We start from the raw sequence: 18,726 nt of genomic DNA on the forward strand, positions 1-18,726 counted from the left end.
GTTATGAAATAAAAAATGCGATAAGAGTCGTATTATTTCTGATAGCATCGTGTACAGATACGAATACTGTTTTTCAAGTATAAGGGTGTTTCAAGGTCAGCCTTTTTTCATTCTGAAAAGCTCACGCGAGAAAAAAGCAAATTATATTTCAGTGACGTTATTTTGAAATCTTCGTATAACGATAAAAAGAAAATAAATTTTAAAGTTACGATAGTAATTCGATTAACAATTCTCTCAAGTTTTCAAATAGACAGAGTGTATTTAACATTGCTCTATCAAGACTACAAAAGATAGTGGAACGTGAAGAATGTCATCAGGATAAAGATTCTGCAACGCAAAGGTATTTCAAGGTTCCAATTTTTCGCTTTTTAAAGAGAAAAGAAGACCGGTGACGTTATATTGAAATCTTTACAGTGATTCGCTATATTATGTTGTTTGGCTCACCTTTCTACGGAGATAGGAAAAAATTTCGTACATTTAAAGAAAATTCGTACGAGTTGAGTTCGTATTCAATTAACGGCTCTATGAAATTCTCAAATGTATGTACTATATTCGCAATAAGAATAGAATTGTAAAAAGTGGTTCCATACGAAGCTTTTAAGCTGCATACTGCGCACGTGAGAAAATTGTATCGTCGAAGAAAAAATGCCGGAAGCATTGGCGTCGTTAAATCGCGTGGCCTCAACTCGAAGTAATTTAACAGCTAAGAGTAAAAGGGGTGGCCAGCGTAGCGTGACCCGACTGCGTGGCTACGGTGAACCGACCTTGTCCCACAATGCACCTTTAAACCCCACCATAGCTGAGACAACTCGGCCTAAGTGTAATTTTACAACCCTGTATCAGACAAGCTTTCTTGTCGCGTTACTTGCAACAGATTGCACTTTGTATGACGCGAATAACGCTTATGGGAAGTCATTATGTTTTTTATTTTTAACCTGCTAATTGGATCGCTCCTTAAGTAGCAACTTTCACTATTCGGAAATGAGTAATTAATAGACTGCGGATGTCTAGACAAACCGCTTTTTTTCTAACTTTTAATTTTTCTTAATTAGACCATTTCTTAACTAGAAACTACTAAAATTACGAAATCAGTAAATTGTAAAATTAATTAGTAGATTCAGAATATTTATGCAAATTCTTATTTTTGAGAATTTTGTCGAGTTTTGTCAGATTTTGGATTGTTATATAGATAGAGGATTATTTTAGCCCTTGAATATATTTCAAAATCAGCGGTTTTGTTACGAAAAGAGATTATATATATATGTAATTTCTTATGTAATGTCACATATAATATTATATATGTATACATCTTTGTATTTCCACCTCACAGTCTTGAAAAGGATTTCATTTACAGTCTCTACTATGTCGATCTACTTAATCTAATGCTACCTATACCTATACCTATACCTATACCTATATCTATACCTATACCTATATCTATACCTATACTTATACCTATACTAAAACCTATACCAATATTTACACCAAAACCTATACCTATACCTATACCTATACCTGTACCTATACCTATACCTATACCTGTACCTACACCTATACCTATACCTATACCAAAACCTATGCCTATATCTATACCTATACTTATACCTATACCAAAACCTATACCTATATCTATAGCTATACTTATACCTATACTAAAACCTATACCTATACTTATACCTATACTAAAACCTATACCTATACTTACACCAAAACCTATACCTATACTTACACCAAAACCTATACCTATACTTACACCAAAACCTATACCTATACCTATACCTATACCTATACCTATATCTATACCTATACCTATACCAAAACCTATACCTATACCTATACCAAAACCTATACCTATACCTATGTCTATATCTATACCTATACTTATATCTATACTAAAATCTATATCTATACCTATACTTATATCTATACTAAAATCTATATCTATACCTATACCTATACCTATACTTACACCAAAACCTATACCTATACCTATACCTATACCTATACCTATAATTTTACGTGTTCTTCTTTGGTCTAATTTCTTATCTTTGCTTTCAAAGAGAATATTATAAATAGACAGATACTTAGGTAAATTTATATTTTTATAAACATACCTGGAGAAATTTGAAATTTAAATAGAAATCTCTTCTGCTAAATATTATAATTTTTCATCTGTATTCATCAGTATTCTTTACATCCTTACATATTTAATTTTCCCGTATATAAATGCATAGACATTCGCAGTCTATTAATTAATAAATTTAAACCAGTTTTTATTATCAATTTTAATTCTTGCAAATATAGATACAATTTATTTTACATACACAAATATACAGAAACGAAACCACGATTAAAATATAAAAAATTTTTAAATGAAAAAATCACAAGGTCGGGGAGGTCGGTGATCCAAAGAACGAATTAACTCGTCCGCTCCGAGTTAATAAGTTAACCAAAGCATCTCAGCTCGAAACTCAATCGTCGTTCGATTGATCGAGTTCTTTGATACTCGACATTTCAATTCGTTCACAGTGGCACGCTGTCTCTCGTCGATATCTTTACGGGCTCGAGAGGGACACAAGCCCGAAGAAGAAAAAGTGGGAATCTCGTTTCGGCCTTCGTTGGAATTCGAGTAATGCGGTCGAAGTAAGGCTTCGTTCGGTCTCTGTGCCGACACTGCTAGGCAGGCTACTTCCGAAGCCATTCTCGCGATTCCTGCCAGCGGTTACGGAATCCAATAAGACCAGTCTCGGAAAATTTCTCCCCAACGAGACGTCATTGGAAAAAGGAGACCTTGTGGTTCTTTACTGCTGGACCGGTATACCTGTCCGAGCCACGATCGCCTGCAGTTACACGGTTCTTTGCATTCGATCGCTCTTATTGCATGTATTTCACATTAATTATTCCTTGACTTTCTTAGGCGTTATTCGTGAGATAAACACTGGTCGAGAATCTATTAATTTTCTATGGTTGACAGGATTCGATTTTTAGAGAGGATATTTTTTGAAGGTTTTATTGGGAAGTAAAGTAGCGGAGGATATGTAATTATTGATTATAAATTCTCAGTGAATTTTCAATCCTTGAATAGTAAAAGACAGTTATCGTTATTTTCGTTTCTATTTATTTTTCGGCTTCGCAGCTCGGAAAAAGCACTTGGCTTACATATTTCTAACTTTCGCTCATTCCCGTACTTTATATAGAGCACTGACCATATCCAAATAGGCACACCCACTCGTGCTTCCATTCGAAACGTACATATCTCATTTTATATCTAACAGTAAAGGCTTACATATACTTATATATCTTTCTCTTAATTTAATCCTATATTAATCTATACACTCTCGCATGCCTACCTTTGGCTTAGTTCCGTACCTATGTTCTTAGGCTAAAGTCTAACATACAACAATCGCCTCTGATTGTCTTCTTTTCCTCTCTTCCTCGGATTCTACCTTTCTCGCCGTTCTTACATATTTATTAATTCCGCTTACCATTTTTGTCATTTCGCCCTTATTATAAACACCTGAAAATATTCCATTTGTCCTCACCTGCCCTCAATCTCTCTTTTCACTGAATCTGATAGCCCGAAAAGTTTCTATCCTTGTTCAAGATTTCCGCAAGGTCTCAGTAAACCATTGTGCCTCTACCTTTACTTTCATTTGCTTTAGCGCTGTTTCTGCTCCATCGCTTTGTTGAAAACCTGGAATCGTCTATTAGATGAGCTTCCTTTTGCTCTGTCAGTCCATTTGATCCATTTTCCACTCACCCATAGTGACAATTATAGTTGTCAGTGGCAATAACTCAAAAAATCATCAATTGGGAGTTTAGAATAGTAGAAAAACATTAGGAAACTTATTATAATTTATTTTATTGAAATTCATACAAATGAAAATGCAGCAGTTGCGTTTACGTAAGAATATTTATATAACTGCATTGAGGTAACATGTGCGTCAGTAATAGTAAACATATCAAGGATTAGAATTTTACTTATCTTGCGACAACAAGAAAATATTATAAATTAAATCAAATTGAATTCATATAAAAACTTCCTCACTAGTTGTAAAGAAGCTTCATAAATTCCTATGAATACAAAGAGCAAGAGATGATTGCCATAAAGAGCTACGACAAACACTTCCGACAAAGTAATTAGAGATTCTAAAAACACTTTAGAAATTAGCATAAAGACCTTGTCTATTCATATGTTCATCACTGTACATGCACATACAGCCCCGTATAAAAGTGTTAGGACAATTATCGTATCTTTGTTCCAAGATTGTTACAAATAATAGACAAACTCTATTGTAGTGGTTTGTTTAATTTCTGATATTGTGTAAGATAAAGAAAATATACGATTTTAACGTATCAACAACTTTACTACAAAATGCATATAATTTCAAATTCATAGCTTATACCGAATATCATAGTTCGAATATATGGAATATACATTGAACAAATTAAACAAAAATAAAGAAGAAAAGAAGACGAAGATAATAAAAGACTTATGACGTTAGAGGAAAATCATAAGCACCTATAAAAATAGGAATTCTCTAAGTGAGAAAACAACGTACCAAATACATCTCCTGTTTCATTAGATCACTAAATGTCAGGAGTGTCGCAAGCGCGCGCCAATCGGTTGCATCTTGCGGTAGCACAGGCAACGGGGAGTTTTATGCAGATGCGAATACGTAGCGTGGATCCTCGAGACGACAGGAAATATCCTAGCCATTAACGGTGTACAATGTAGAACACACAGTGCACGGTTCTGTGAAGCGGACCGACAAAAGGCCCGGTACGCGTATCTATTATATTCATGCGTGGCACAACGACGTGTTACGTAACCTGGCTGGCACAATTACCTGGGGTAGACAACGCTATAGATGCCGTACATGGAAAACGGACTCGTGACACAAATCCTGATTACGCTGGTGTGAGCTGCTCGGCGTGATACGCGGCTCACCTTTTCGCACTTTTGTGTCCAACTAACGAGGCGCCACTTTGAACATTAAATGGAGCGTAAAAGCTAATCCGTGTTTATTGTATTAAAGGGTTATCCTGGTTTAGAATGCCACTTTTTGAGACATTGTTTGACATTTTATCCAAAGAATCTACAAGATATTTTCTTATCGATGTGTGCTATATACAACTCACATACATTTGATTAGTTTCATGCGAAGAAATTGTATTTATTGAAATATTTATTGAAAAAAATGGAATATTCTTCAAAGGTGAATAAATATGTGTGCAAGAAATGATATAAGAAAGCTTCACATTACCGAAAAGGATTAGAAACAAATATTTTAGTGGCATTCTAAACCAGAATACTCGTTTGATGTAATAAATATAGATTAACTTTTATGACCCATTTATCGTTTAAAGTAGTGAACAGTATATTGAAACAAAGAGTATTACTTTGAAAAGGGAAAGATATTTTTCATAAGAAAGAGAAATGAAATATCAGAAATGGATTGTGTAAGTGAGTAACAGCGCACATGTTATAAGATTTGTTAAAGTAATTAGCTAGAATAGACTGAGTAATTGAAGAAAATAGAAATTTGTGTGTATTCCTTGCTCCAGTTCTTCTTCCTTTTATTTTTCCTTTTACTAAAACTTTCTAATGTTTTTTCATACATTTTTCATATATCTTTATATCAATTAGAACGCACTATTATTTATCATCACTATTTATATCAATTAGGACACATACATTATCGGTCACACTGTAAGAACTAATTTTCGCAAGAGTTGCTTTTTACGCTTCTTTCTTACATTTAACTATTTCAGCCAGATCTTTTCATAGAGTCAGACTTTCACAACGCAGGAAACAGGACGTGGAATTTGAATTTGTAACCGTTGAATGTAGCAGAAAAGTTGAAATCGACCAGGTGAACGAGTTTATTAATATATGTATCTGCCGGATGAATGAATTGAAAACGGGTTGTTGGAAAAATCAAGCTGATGGAAGTCATCGGTGAACCGACTAGCCGTGCGTGATTCATGAAACGATATTGAATATAATTTATTCGCGCGTTCTAACGCAATGACTAATCGGAGCTAGTCACTCGTTAACGCTTGTGTCACAGATACACTTGAACTTTCATTGCATTCTTATGCGGGTTCTCTACACGATGTGTATGCATACCAAAGGAAAATTCAACAAAAAAAAAAAAAAAAAAAAAAAAAAGCAATATATCATCAATTTGTCATCATGCACAATCATGTCTCGTTCCTCTCTACACACAGAAACAGCAGAAAAAATAGTGAATTATCGTCTTCTCTTCTTATTATCTCTGAGATTTCTGCTTTTTATACTTCTCTTCTCTTTTTAAGGAATAATGCAAAAGTACAGAAGTTATTACTCGTCACTATCTGATTACCATAGCATTGTGCATTATGATGTTTGTTATTACCTTTGAAATCTTTTTTTTTAATAATGTAAAAGTACTACTGTGTTTGAAAATACCGTTCGTTATTATTTGTTTGTGATAGAGTGGAGAATTATTATCTTCTTTTATTATTACCTCTAAAAATGTCTGTTTCTCTTTTTCAGTGAATAATTTAAAAGTACAAGCTCATTTGTAAATATTGTTCGTTAGTATCTGTTCGCTATAGAGTTACGTTTTCTGTGGTCGTTGACAAGAGCTTCTCTTGATTACAAGCTGTTTACAAAACGCGATAGCGGACGCGTGATTTATCGAATCGCATTGCACACCTATGTACCAGTGTCCTCTCAGATATAACTTAGCGACAATGATGTACCATTATATATATTTTACGTCAAATTTGTGATTCATCCAGGGAAGGAAATAAAAAACGAGTAATCGGATAGTGCAGAAAGTTCTTAGGCTTTTCATTTTTTTTTCAGTGTCTAAAAGAAGTAACCAATGGATCGAGAGATCTACAGATCTTTCGCTGCAGGATCAACTAATATTTATTTAATTCTTCTAATATTTATTTAGTAGTGTAGTATTTTTCTATTTATTTCTATCTTCTTTATGTGAATCGTATTATCAGTGGTTGAATCTTTTAACATTTTGCAAGTTTCACTTCGAGTTAAGCTCGACACATTCTACGCTTTCTATTTCTTTCGCTTTTAGGATACGAAACATTATCTTCTGCATTAAACGTAGTATTGAAAAACGTGAATATTATTTTGTCATCAAAAGAGGCGAATGAAAACGATAAGCAGCTTGTGCCTATGTCAATGAAACAAAATTATTATAATATGGCATAAATAAATTTAAGACTGGAATTTTCTAGAAAGATAATCAAATGGCGAAGTTTATAAAAAGCAAGATTAATTATTTTAATTTCTGCGAAGTATTTACATATACGCACATGATTGAATGTATTTCGATCTCGGCCTCGATCGACAACCGCTCCGTATCGATTCGATCGGACGACCTGTTCTGCAAAACGTTTCTATCCGGTGGATGACTCTCGATATTGGCTTATTAGCCTGCTCCGGTTGATCCTGGGCTGGCCAACGACGTTGATTGCGACTGCAACCGCCGCTACGTTTTTCTTCTCCTTCTTTGCGCTCTCTTCTCTACTTTCCTTTTCACTTTCCTCTAATTACCAGCCAGAGCGGCGCGATTATTCAACAAACTGTAAAAGATTACGCGATTCCTGGCTCCTCTTATCGCGTCGTGGCCCACTGATAAAGCCTCGAATTCCTCGTCATGCGTTTCAAGCAAATTTTTCTCATCGGATCCTGGCATCGTTCAGAGAGCAAGATCGAGAGAGAGAAAGAGAAATTTTACTAATTAGCAACGACTATTGTTAGAGGCAGTGGTAGGATTGCAGGATCAACTATATTGTAAGTTTGCATGGAACGAAAAAGATATAGCAGAGAAGGAAAATAGCGTTAAATAGAGGTGTTATACCTTGAAAAGAGAGAGGGCGGTAATTTTAAGCATAATTTATGTATCGGCTAAGAGAATTCAATGATTTTATAAGAACTGTAATTAAAAGCTTATTACCTGTTTACGATATTCCACTGAGATTACAATTCCTTTTCCCGTCTCCTTCTTCACCTCATTTTTTTAAAATAAAACAATTTCAAACTGACAATCGAATTTTCTTAAGCGAATCTTTTGTATTGGAATTGATTTACAACTAAATTTGTGAATACATATCTATTAAATGTTGACTGTTCTCCATTCTCTTTTCCATTTTTCTTCACCACTTTCTTCTTTGTTTCAAACGTATGCGCATCCGATTACGCGTTCATCCCATCGTCTCACCGTTTCCTCCCCTAATTAATACGCCGGCAACGACCTCGTAATTCTATTCCGCTCGATCCACGCGAGCGTCTGTTGTAACGTGCGTTCTGAACGCTATGATAAGAAGCCTTTTATTTCCTCGTCGCAGGCTTAGAAACGAGCAAAAACTCACGATCGCAAGCCGATGTCGAAAGTTTTCGTTGCGAAACGCGGGAAACTTTGCACCCGATTAATTATACTTAGTATAGTACGTTTCTGGTTCGCATCATTTTCGTTCCGTTGAATTACGATGCTCTCATTGCGATGCACCCTGCTGAAATAGCTTTGATTTTCATCAACGTTAATTGGCGCGTTACGTGTACCATCGAATATATGCGTAAGATTAATAATCTAATAAAATGTCAAAAAATTCAGAATGAATGATTCGGAAGATAATTATTTCCTTATCCTCAATAGCTTCAACTTTTTGGTAAAAATAACATGAAATTAAAATGTAAAAATATTAGTTTATTCCAAAAGTTGGTAAGAAGATTTGGGAAAAGGTTTGATGGTAATTTAATTTTATAGAAATAGAATGCTATCAAATTGTATCTCTATCGTTTCACGCGGCAAGCTTAAAAAAAAATTTACTTAGTAAATTGAAAGACGCAACGTTGTCCATCTCCTTCTCTACTCTTCGAAGTGTTTCACCGTCACTGTCTGTTCAGAGTATGTTTCATACTCTTCTCCCTGCGGTACGATTATCAACTGTGCTTCACAAAGGATGTAAGCGATAACCAACGGCGTCATCGACCGCTTGTCGTGCACTCGAAACTCTTATTCACTGTGATTTCCATAATTTCTCCATGAGGAACGCGCATCAACCAAGATGATTCACTTGTCCTTGTTTTAATCCTCTTCGTTTTAAACATGTGCCAACATGTGTAACATTTTTTAATTCTTCCAAACTACTCTGCATCTTAAAAAAATGTTATTCTATATTTTCGACCTCGTGCTTTTTTCACATGGAATCACCCCCTTCTTTGCACGTTCGTCAACTTATCAACTTGACTCGTTCCTTTCTTTCAAATCAACGTAGCCCCCTAGAAGCCACTATTAATTCAAAACACAATTCAATGACTCGAGCAAACTTGCAAAATTGGAGCGAGTTCCTCGACTAGCGTGGAACAAGTATCAGAAACATTTCACCATGAACTCGCTGCGATTATCGATGCTAAATTAAGTGTTGCTAGATCGACACACGCCACTGGTCTACTCCTGGCAATCGAGTTTTCCATATAGTCCAGTCTCTTACTTGTATGTATTTCAGACACATACCAAAGGCGAAGGCCACCACGATGGCGGAAACGTTGGAACTGAAGCGTATCGCGGAGAACACGAAGATTCAGAGTAACGTGAAGTATCACGCCGAATTCGAGAAGGCAAAAGGCAAGTTCACCCAGGTGGCAGATGATCCGGAAACCTTGAGAATCAAGCAGAACAGCAAGATCATCTCGAACGTGGCTTATCACGGTGAGCTTCAGAAGAAGGCCATCATGGAGCAGAAGAGGACGATGACCGGAGAAAATGGCGAACAGATCGGTGAGTTGAGACTTGTCCTCTGGTTTACCTGTCTGGTTTACTCTTTATTCACACATTGCTTGGATTTTTTGAGTATTTGTATCCGTGATTCGGTAACCGGTGAATCGAAGCTCTTGAAGCTTTCTACAGCTAACAGATATTAATGTTCGTAATATTTTTTCATAAGCATTTTTTCGTTACTTGTTTTGATAATTGTGATACGCATGGAATCTGAAGGTTTAAGATTTAATTATAGATAACTTTAAATTACTTCTACAAGTTTAAGTAGATTTTAACTCGTTAAGGACTGAACAATGGAGTAATGAATAAAAGATGTGTAAACGCAATACATATATAGGAATCAGGCACATAAAGCAGGTTTTATGACTTAAGAAAAAGTAGTGTACCATGCTATTATAAACACATTAATTTCAATGCATAAATAACGATATAAAGTATCTTCTTATATATTGTTTTATTAAGTATATATATTATAGAGTATCATATACTTTATATAAGTGTATTGCGTAAATACATACATAAAAGAGCTTTCATAATTCAAAGAGAAAATAGTTTATCATAGCGTTATAATTACATAACATTTTGCAAACTTTATACAACAGTATCTATGTGGAAAAAGAAATAACTATTCAGGAAAGTATGAAATAAATTCTTGAAAGTTTCTTTTATAATGTTAACATGAAAAAAAAACAGGATTTATTAATACAAATTGACTAACAGAAAGAAAATACAACATAAATATTGCATTAACACAACCATTTTCTTTAATGAGTTAACGTGCCCCTGATCAAACTATCCTCGATGTACTAACACTTGAAAGAAGCGAAGAGTCCTACTAATCTATGAACTTATGCACTGTCACCAACTAATATTCGCTTTTATGTTAATTGTCTCTTAGTCAACGCTATTTTTCCCATTGTCCTGTATACGTTCGATCGATAGATATCAGGGCTAGGTATTCGACGAACGCGTACATCAAATCCATTTAAAACTCTCAAAAGTCTAGAGCTGCTTCTGAAACTTGCCAATTGAGTTAGAATATTTGAGAATACGTAGCTTGGAGAGAATCCTTAAGTTGGCGTTTGAATGGTTGTCGGAAAAGCATATCGGCAGCTTGTGTATTGTTGACTTTAGAGTACGTAGAGTACACGGACGGTTCGATCGCGCCTACATCGGGCGTGAACGCGAATCCACCGGCCGCTAGAACTGCGAGCTCGCAGGTGCAAAGGACACCAGGTAGGATCGCCGATTACGATCCTCTTAGCGAGGTGAGACCGAGCCCCTATTCCGCCAGGCAAGCTGGGGCAACCACTGTGATTTATACGAGCGACAAGGGACCAGGTGAGTTCTTGTCCATTTTACGGAGTAGGTTTCTTCCTAACTTCTCTAAGAAAAGATTAGCTCTAGAACCAAGTTTTACATATTCTTTTCTTACTCTTTGCTTATTTAGTTACTTTTATAATAATCTATATAGTTAGGAAGCTACGTACAGAGTGGTTCATTTTCATTTCATGTAAATATATAATATAGTACATAATCGTTTGACAGATTTTTTTATTTTAGTCGTCAATCTCAGTAGGATCAGGATATTAATGTAAATAGATAAATTTTTATCTACAGCTATTCTTTATTATAATGCGATATTTTATCACTTTCTAATGGCAATCCAATGAAAAATTTGTAAGTTAACGCATTGTTGACCGGTCACGAGTTAACTCGTGTTTTCATGGCCAAACGTCGACTTCTCAGTGTGCTGTTGGAGATGATACAGTGCAATTGTTGGGCAGCATACCCCAAGCTGTGTCTCTCGCTTATAAGACCCGTCAAGTTGCGTCCTTTGTTGTAAAAAAATGTCAACGATGACGAAACGTAGCAACGAAGAATCTTTCAATGAATTACACGCGGGTGTTTTATCTGATTGTCCGAGTGACTGTGAATCAAATTGTGGTGACTTGGAAAATGATACTGTATCAGAAGATAGCGAGTCTGATATTAGGCCAGCGAAACATCATTAAACCTACGCGCATATTACAATGCAATAAGCACACGAAAGGGGTAGATCGTGCGGATCAGTTTTTGGCGAACAGCAGTTTTTTACGAAAAGCTTCAAAGTGGTGGAAAAAATTAGCATTTTTTCTGATAAACTGCACCTTGTTCGATGCATATAAAACGTACCGTACCTATCTGCCAGAAAATAAAACAAGATACAAAAAGTTTCTACTGGAAGTAGCTAGAGAATGGATAACTGTGGATTCCAAAGAATGCAGCGTTGTACCTGACGCTTCTCGAATTTCTAAAACAGCTCCTTATAACGATGCACCCTCCGGGCTTTCCGGACAACTGAGAAACCACGTCTTAGAAAAAATAGTCACTGGCAGAAAAACAGATCCGACTAGAGCGTGTAGAGTATGCTCTTCAAAAGGAAAACGCAGCGAAATTAGATATATTTGCAAAAGCTGTTGCGTACCATTACACGTAGGTGATTGCTACACTGTTTATCATTGGAAAAAGAAATATTAAAAGTTGAATAATAAATAAGATTTATTAAAGTTTATTTATATCGTTTTACTTGCACATGCAATTACGAAATAATAGCCGGTGACATGAGATAAATTGTCAGTAAAATTGCTGGTCAACAATGTGATAATAGATCAACTTTCTATAAATGGAATTTTGCTTGCTTATGACAAGACAAATTCTAATTGATTATAGCTTCTCATCACGTGCGATCTAAAAATTGTGTAGACTGATAATTTTCATAAATAAAATGTTTCCTTTCAATGCAATGATAATGGTATAACGATACATATGAATACAGAATACATAATAGTAATACGAATACATAAGTGCAGTAAAAAGATGTTATAAAAGATTTAAGATAGCGACGAATACAAAACCATAGTATCGTGTTATACGGAATTCAAACTATCGAAACGATGGTTTATAATATAATATATTACAATATGTATTATAATATTTAGATTAGAAAAACGCAAAACTTATAGAGGAGGTGGCTCGTGACCAGGGTTACCAGGCAATTCCCTTAATACCTTAATCATACTTCCACTGCCACTATCACTGTCGATAGCAATATAATCTTATTTGTGTATGTGACTTTTTGGCCAATATACGAGATTATCTTTATGACTGTATCAAGAGTAGCAGTGGGAGTAGAAATAAACCTCTCTTCACTTAAGGGATCCCTGCTCGTGACATAACTTGTAGCAGTGGGGACGGTAATCTTGAACAGTTAAATGATTTCATCCAAACTATGTTGGTGAGAAACTCGTAAGTTACAATTAGCCTAAAAATGAACAAAGGGCGGGAAGAGACAGACAGGAGATAAAAATAAATGATAGTGATAAATGGAACACCCTGTACACTATCTGCTCTATTTCCCTCTGCTATTCTGACAGTGAACCGATGCTTCAATACAATTGGAACATATCCTCGTTGCCTTGTTTCCTATACAATCAACCACATGGGTTGGTCATTGGTTATAGTTAGCAACCGGTAATAGTTAGTTTCAATAGATCAACTTCTAATTGGATTAGCTTGAACGATAGGTAGATACAATTCGGTCACTCCTATTGTATCGTTGGCCATTATCTCCAGAACGCGACGTCATGGTGAATTTATATCGTTCCTCCATAGGACGACCTGGACGTTCTTCAACGTGCAACCTCTGTTTGTTTATCAGATTTTCGCACAAAATATTAGATCGTTTTATAAGCTCTGTTGTTATTTCGATTTTTAAAGAGGCATTGTTGCTTATCTGTCAGAATTCTGCTGCTTCTTAACGCGTTCGTCGCCACGTCGCGCATATCTATGCGACGGGTACACTTCCGTGGGGCCCCGTCACCAAAGGATGGTGACGCTCTTTTTGTTCGAGTTAATTAAATATACGATATTATATATAGGATATACAACATAAAAATATTAAAAACACATTATACCATACTTTTTATTAATTTATATTCTGGATAATATATTACATTATCCTATATCGCATGGTATTCGTTAAAACATTCCAAGCACGTTTGGGGTGACTTTGGGCATTTCGAACAATAGTTATAGACTCCGTCATCGCTACTCTCCTCGCTTTCAAATATATTTTCACGCTGTTTACCGAACATTTTGAGGAGGAAAAAATCACTGATGTACGTCTCACAAGTATGCTTCTCGACTAAATGAAAGATCCGAGATATCTGCCATGAGATCCCTCGGAATACTCTAGCTGGAAAGCTTGTCGCTTTCTCCATTTCAGAAATAAATAATCTTTTCTTTACAACGAATCGAAGGCGATAAACGATGAATTCCTGTTTGTCGCTCTATTTACGTTCTGCGTACCGGCGGTCGAATTTGGGCCCCGAAGGAAACTTAGCCGAATCACACTGGGCGACGAACGTCTTAATAGTCTGTTTTTTAGATTAATATTTAAGCTTTGGTAAATGGAAATTCCAAGAAGATCGGTACAGTGGTGAAAGAATGACAATTGAAAGTTCAAACGATAAGCGCCCATGCCACTGTATGCTTTATAAGATTCGTACAATTTTGTAAAGAAATTAATAAAAAATTGGCTCTGGAAAAGTTTCATATAAAAAAAGATAACGGTAGCAAGTAAAATATTAATTGGCATTACATCTAAGAACATGCCAAGAATATTTGTTTAGCTTCCCAGAAGGAAACTTTTTACAAGAAATTTTGACCAAATTCTGAATCACAGAAATTTTATAAACTAGTAGAATTTAATTTTTATATGAGAGAGAGAATTTACAATCCAATTCATGATGCTTTCCTATAATTTCATGTTACATTTCTAATAAAAAAAAAAAAAAATAAAAAATACGACGAAACTTATAAAACGATTTAATATAATAATTGAGAAAGATGTTTTGTAGTTAACGGTGGCTGGTCACAAACTATTTCTGTTTTCTATGTGGTATATTTATTTTCCGTTTCGTTGTTGTTGCCAATTCGCCGACTGCGTCGATTCACTCGTAACTGCTTTCCAATTCTTGTGCACCATGCTGTATCTATTTTATATGTTTTACGTGATCTAAACTTTCATTAAACACGAAACGCTAACACGTGGTGTTTTTGAGCAAGTTGCGTCTGAAATCGATATTTGGTGTTTGAGAGGAATCTTTTTCGGATAAACTTGATTCGCGGCCTTCCATTTTACTTAGTAAATTTAACGAATTCTTTCAGTGACGAATCCACCAGCTAGAAAGATTGGTTCGGTGGCTGATATAGACCCTGTAAACGAGTACTACGGATCGTTGACACCAGCAACGAATAACAATCACGTCCCACAGCATATGCCGTCTCCACCACCAGCTACCAATGTTGGGGTGAGTTATTTTAATTTTTTAAATTGCCATTTTCAATAGTATGGCCCATAGGGGTGGGAGAAGAAAGTTCAAGTATCTTCCTATTGGATGCAAACTTTGATATTGGGCGGTGTGAAAGTAATTTAAAGACTTTCTGAAAATATTGTTAATCAATGCTATTTTTTTTTAACTTTTTAATGATTATACATTTTTCTATTTAACACATTGCTTGCTAGAAAGATGTGGCTTTATTTTAAGAAATAAATTGTTTGCGTTTGTCCAATATACTTTCTAGCTCATCTTCTTTGGCTTCTAGAATATTTATAACTATGCCCAATATTGTGTTTCTCTGAACATTCTGTATTTTTGTCTCAAATATGTATGTAAAAATTTGTCTCCTCTCTTGGATTGTATATTTTTTTCATATACTTTTGATTTTGATTCAAGTTTCATACTTTAATTCTTCTAATATGCATCTAGTCAATTATGCAATCTATTGATTGTATTATGTGTTTAACAATTAGGAACTGGTTAATATTTTCCATTTATTTATTTATTTCTCTAATCATGTTTCGTTTTCTTCTAATTTCACCAGCTGAAATATATTTTTAAAATAATTTTCTTTTCCATTAGAGAGTGTATAGAGCGATGTACGACTACCAAGCGCAAGATTTGGACGAGGTGAGCTTCTGCGACGGCGATCTGATCGTTAACTGTACAGCCATTGACGAGGGTTGGATGACCGGGCTGGTACAGCGCACCGGACGACACGGCATGTTGCCTGCGAATTACGTCGAACCAGTGCAAATTTAAAAAGCATCTTTCGCATTTAAAGTAGAGGGTAATTCCACTTTGGGACCAAATTCTGCTCGATTCTATTACGAAGAGCACCGATAGCTGTCATGTGCTTAAACATTTTTCTACGAGAGTATCGACCCAGTTTTTATACGACCTTTTTCATGGTGACGCAGATTTATCCTGTCGGTCAACAATTTTATACAATATTTTTCAAAAGCATTCCGTTGCTTCGAGGATTCCACGGTAATGACGATGAAACGAATAATGATTCAATAATTGAGCGGTGACAAAGCCTGGAAGATTTAAATTCTTCACATTTTTATATAAGTTTTATATTGTATTTGGAGAAATTTTATGTACTTTATTTGTAAAATATTCTTTCCTATTCTTTTTGCTCGTATTTCTATGATAAGGCGTTTTTGTTTTACAATACGTGAACATTTTGCATTTGTACACAAAATCAGAACGATTACCATAATATTCAACAATATTCTTCCGACCTTTGTCCACCTTTAAGCGTAGTTCTCACTTTGTTGTAAATCGTTGGCGAGAACGATATGCAAATTAAAATGGATATTTATTTGAAAATGTGAAAACGGTATTGCAATATTTTATCAGAAGATTTAGGCTTCACCACCATACCACACGCATTGTTTATTGTGATGCAAACAAAAAGAACGATGTGCCTTATATACGTAGACCTCCAATTAGGTCAATCTTTTCCTGCGAGATTTTGCGCAGCGACTTAAAGGAAACGATGAAAGAAAAAGAAAAAGTATGTATGTTAAGGTTCCGTATTGAGTTACATATCATCGGAGGGAACTTTGTAGGAAAGAAAAGTGAATCTAGTTAGGATTATAAACGAAGAAGAAATTTTGTAGTGTAATTGTTGATAGGAAAGTTTCGTTACACTTGCCTTGCTCGATCCGATGCGTTTCGAAAGAAAGCAACGATCGCTAGAAACCTTTATTACCGTTTCACTTTGTCCAATTAACGACATTAACCGACATTTACCTAGAATAGCTGTTAAGTTCTATCACGCGAGATTCGCCTGCATTAAACAAAGAAATGCTTACTTTTCGGCTTTCGATGATCCTTTTAGTCACTGTATCGGCGATACTCGACTGATTAAATAGCGAAAATATCAAGCGATAATTAGAAGATGTATATCGGTTTCTACTACCGTTCTTGCGTTACAGCGTTTTAAAATTTCCAACGTTCTATTAAGCGAATGATTCAGGAAACGTACGTTTTTCAAATTGTACACGATGTAACAAAGTATTATCTGTAGTTAGTATGTACCGTTAGTTATAAGTCGTGCTAAATTTATATTTGTATTTGTGTATTTGTATGGAAGGAAATTTAAAATTGTAACAATTTAAGAAATCGTTGCGACAGAATTTCTAATTTTATTAAGCCGGTGTATCCGGCGTTATTGCACGTGCAGTTGAACGAAATACATTTCTTGAACTTTCTATCATTTTATTCTACTTAACTGATTAACACAAATGTAATAACATACGAGACAGTACTAAAAGGATTAGATCGCTTTCTGCGAATACATTTCTCGTGGTAAAAAGCGGGTTTATCGGCAATAGAGGATTGTTCTCCGCGATGGTCTCGATTTTTCTAGATAGCTTTATACCTTCTTAACGTTCGATTAATGTACAGATAAATATAGCGAGGAAATTTCAATTATAACGAGAACATCGTGCCACCATTACGGAGACTAACCGCGCCCCCTATTGCCGTTTCTCTTCTAATTTTCGTCCCTTAATCCTTGATCATTGTCTTTCGACATTTTTTCTTCCCTCTGCTGGAAAAATATGAAAGGAAATCTGGTTCCTGGGACACAAGCCGTATCTATTACATTGCATTTACCTGAGTAGGAGAATAGAAGATTATAAGCTATATTATTACGTAAAAGAAATAAATAGTAATGTTGTTGCGTGCACGCGCGCGCGTACGTCGCGTTTCCGGCGTGCGACTTCGTGATAAACCGCGAGGAGATATATTCATATTTTTGGAAACATGTTAGCATTATTATTATTATTATTATTAATATTATTATTATTATTATTATTATAAATATATTATAATTATTTCCCCCTTTTGTAATTATTAAAACACCAATAAGTCGAAGAATCTACGATTTATAATTGAGAAAGCATACAGAAATATATGTTAGCGTTGTTTAAAACAGATAATATTATATTATGATACGAGATCATAAACAATGAACATGTTATGTAAATCATCGTCTATGATTTATTGTTCTATCCTATCTTTCTCCAGATCTCGCGCATAGATTTGTTTATTTTATCACAGTAGCGGAGAATGAGAAAGAGATTCTTTGTTATATTTTACATACCGTACCATGTCCGTTATTCTTTTTTTGTTACATTTAAAATGTAAACGCTACAGGATCTTTCCTTTCTGTTTCTTCACTATTATGTTAACTGGTAATTCATTTTTATAGATTTTGTAAGAACAGAATACTTGATGTTTTATATCGTCTGGTGTGATCAGTAGTTGTAATCCGAGTCTTTTTTCAAAACAATATTATGATAAAGTTTATGGAAAACAGAGCAGTGCGGTTGTTCAAAATAAAACGAAATCCTCTTGCAAAACAAAAAACATGCGATTGCTGTAAATCAAAGATAAATAAGATAACGCTGCGTTCAAGTATAAAAAATGCACATTTATTGAAAGTGATATAAGTACAGTAAAAGGTTAACTGTTACGTAGGACCGGTATCGCAGTGGTAAGTGCACGTTCTCGGTTGGGCCCATTTTAAA

At 35.1% G+C, this 18,726-nt stretch overlaps 1 protein-coding gene across 2 annotated transcripts in view; it reads left to right on the top strand.

Moving 5' to 3' along the window:
* LOC139988367 (LIM and SH3 domain protein F42H10.3-like) overlaps positions 1–18,023 on the top strand; it is a 40,030-nt gene extending 22,007 nt beyond the window's left edge. The window contains exons 3-6 of one of the 2 annotated variants that reach the window (XM_072005715.1): positions 9,526–9,797; positions 10,932–11,138; positions 15,009–15,151; positions 15,764–18,023. In XM_072005715.1, coding sequence (XP_071861816.1) covers positions 9,526–9,797; positions 10,932–11,138; positions 15,009–15,151; positions 15,764–15,943 — 802 coding nt within the window. In that variant the 3' untranslated portion in view covers positions 15,944–18,023. The remainder of the gene's footprint in view (positions 1–9,525; positions 9,798–10,931; positions 11,139–15,008; positions 15,152–15,763) is intronic. The other variant, XM_072005716.1, reaches the window with a different exon arrangement.
* The last annotated feature ends 703 nt before the right edge of the window (positions 18,024–18,726 follow it).

Source organism: Bombus fervidus, chromosome 6 (assembly GCF_041682495.2).
Source record: "Bombus fervidus isolate BK054 chromosome 6, iyBomFerv1, whole genome shotgun sequence".
Lineage (NCBI taxonomy): Eukaryota > Metazoa > Arthropoda > Insecta > Hymenoptera > Apidae > Bombus > Bombus fervidus.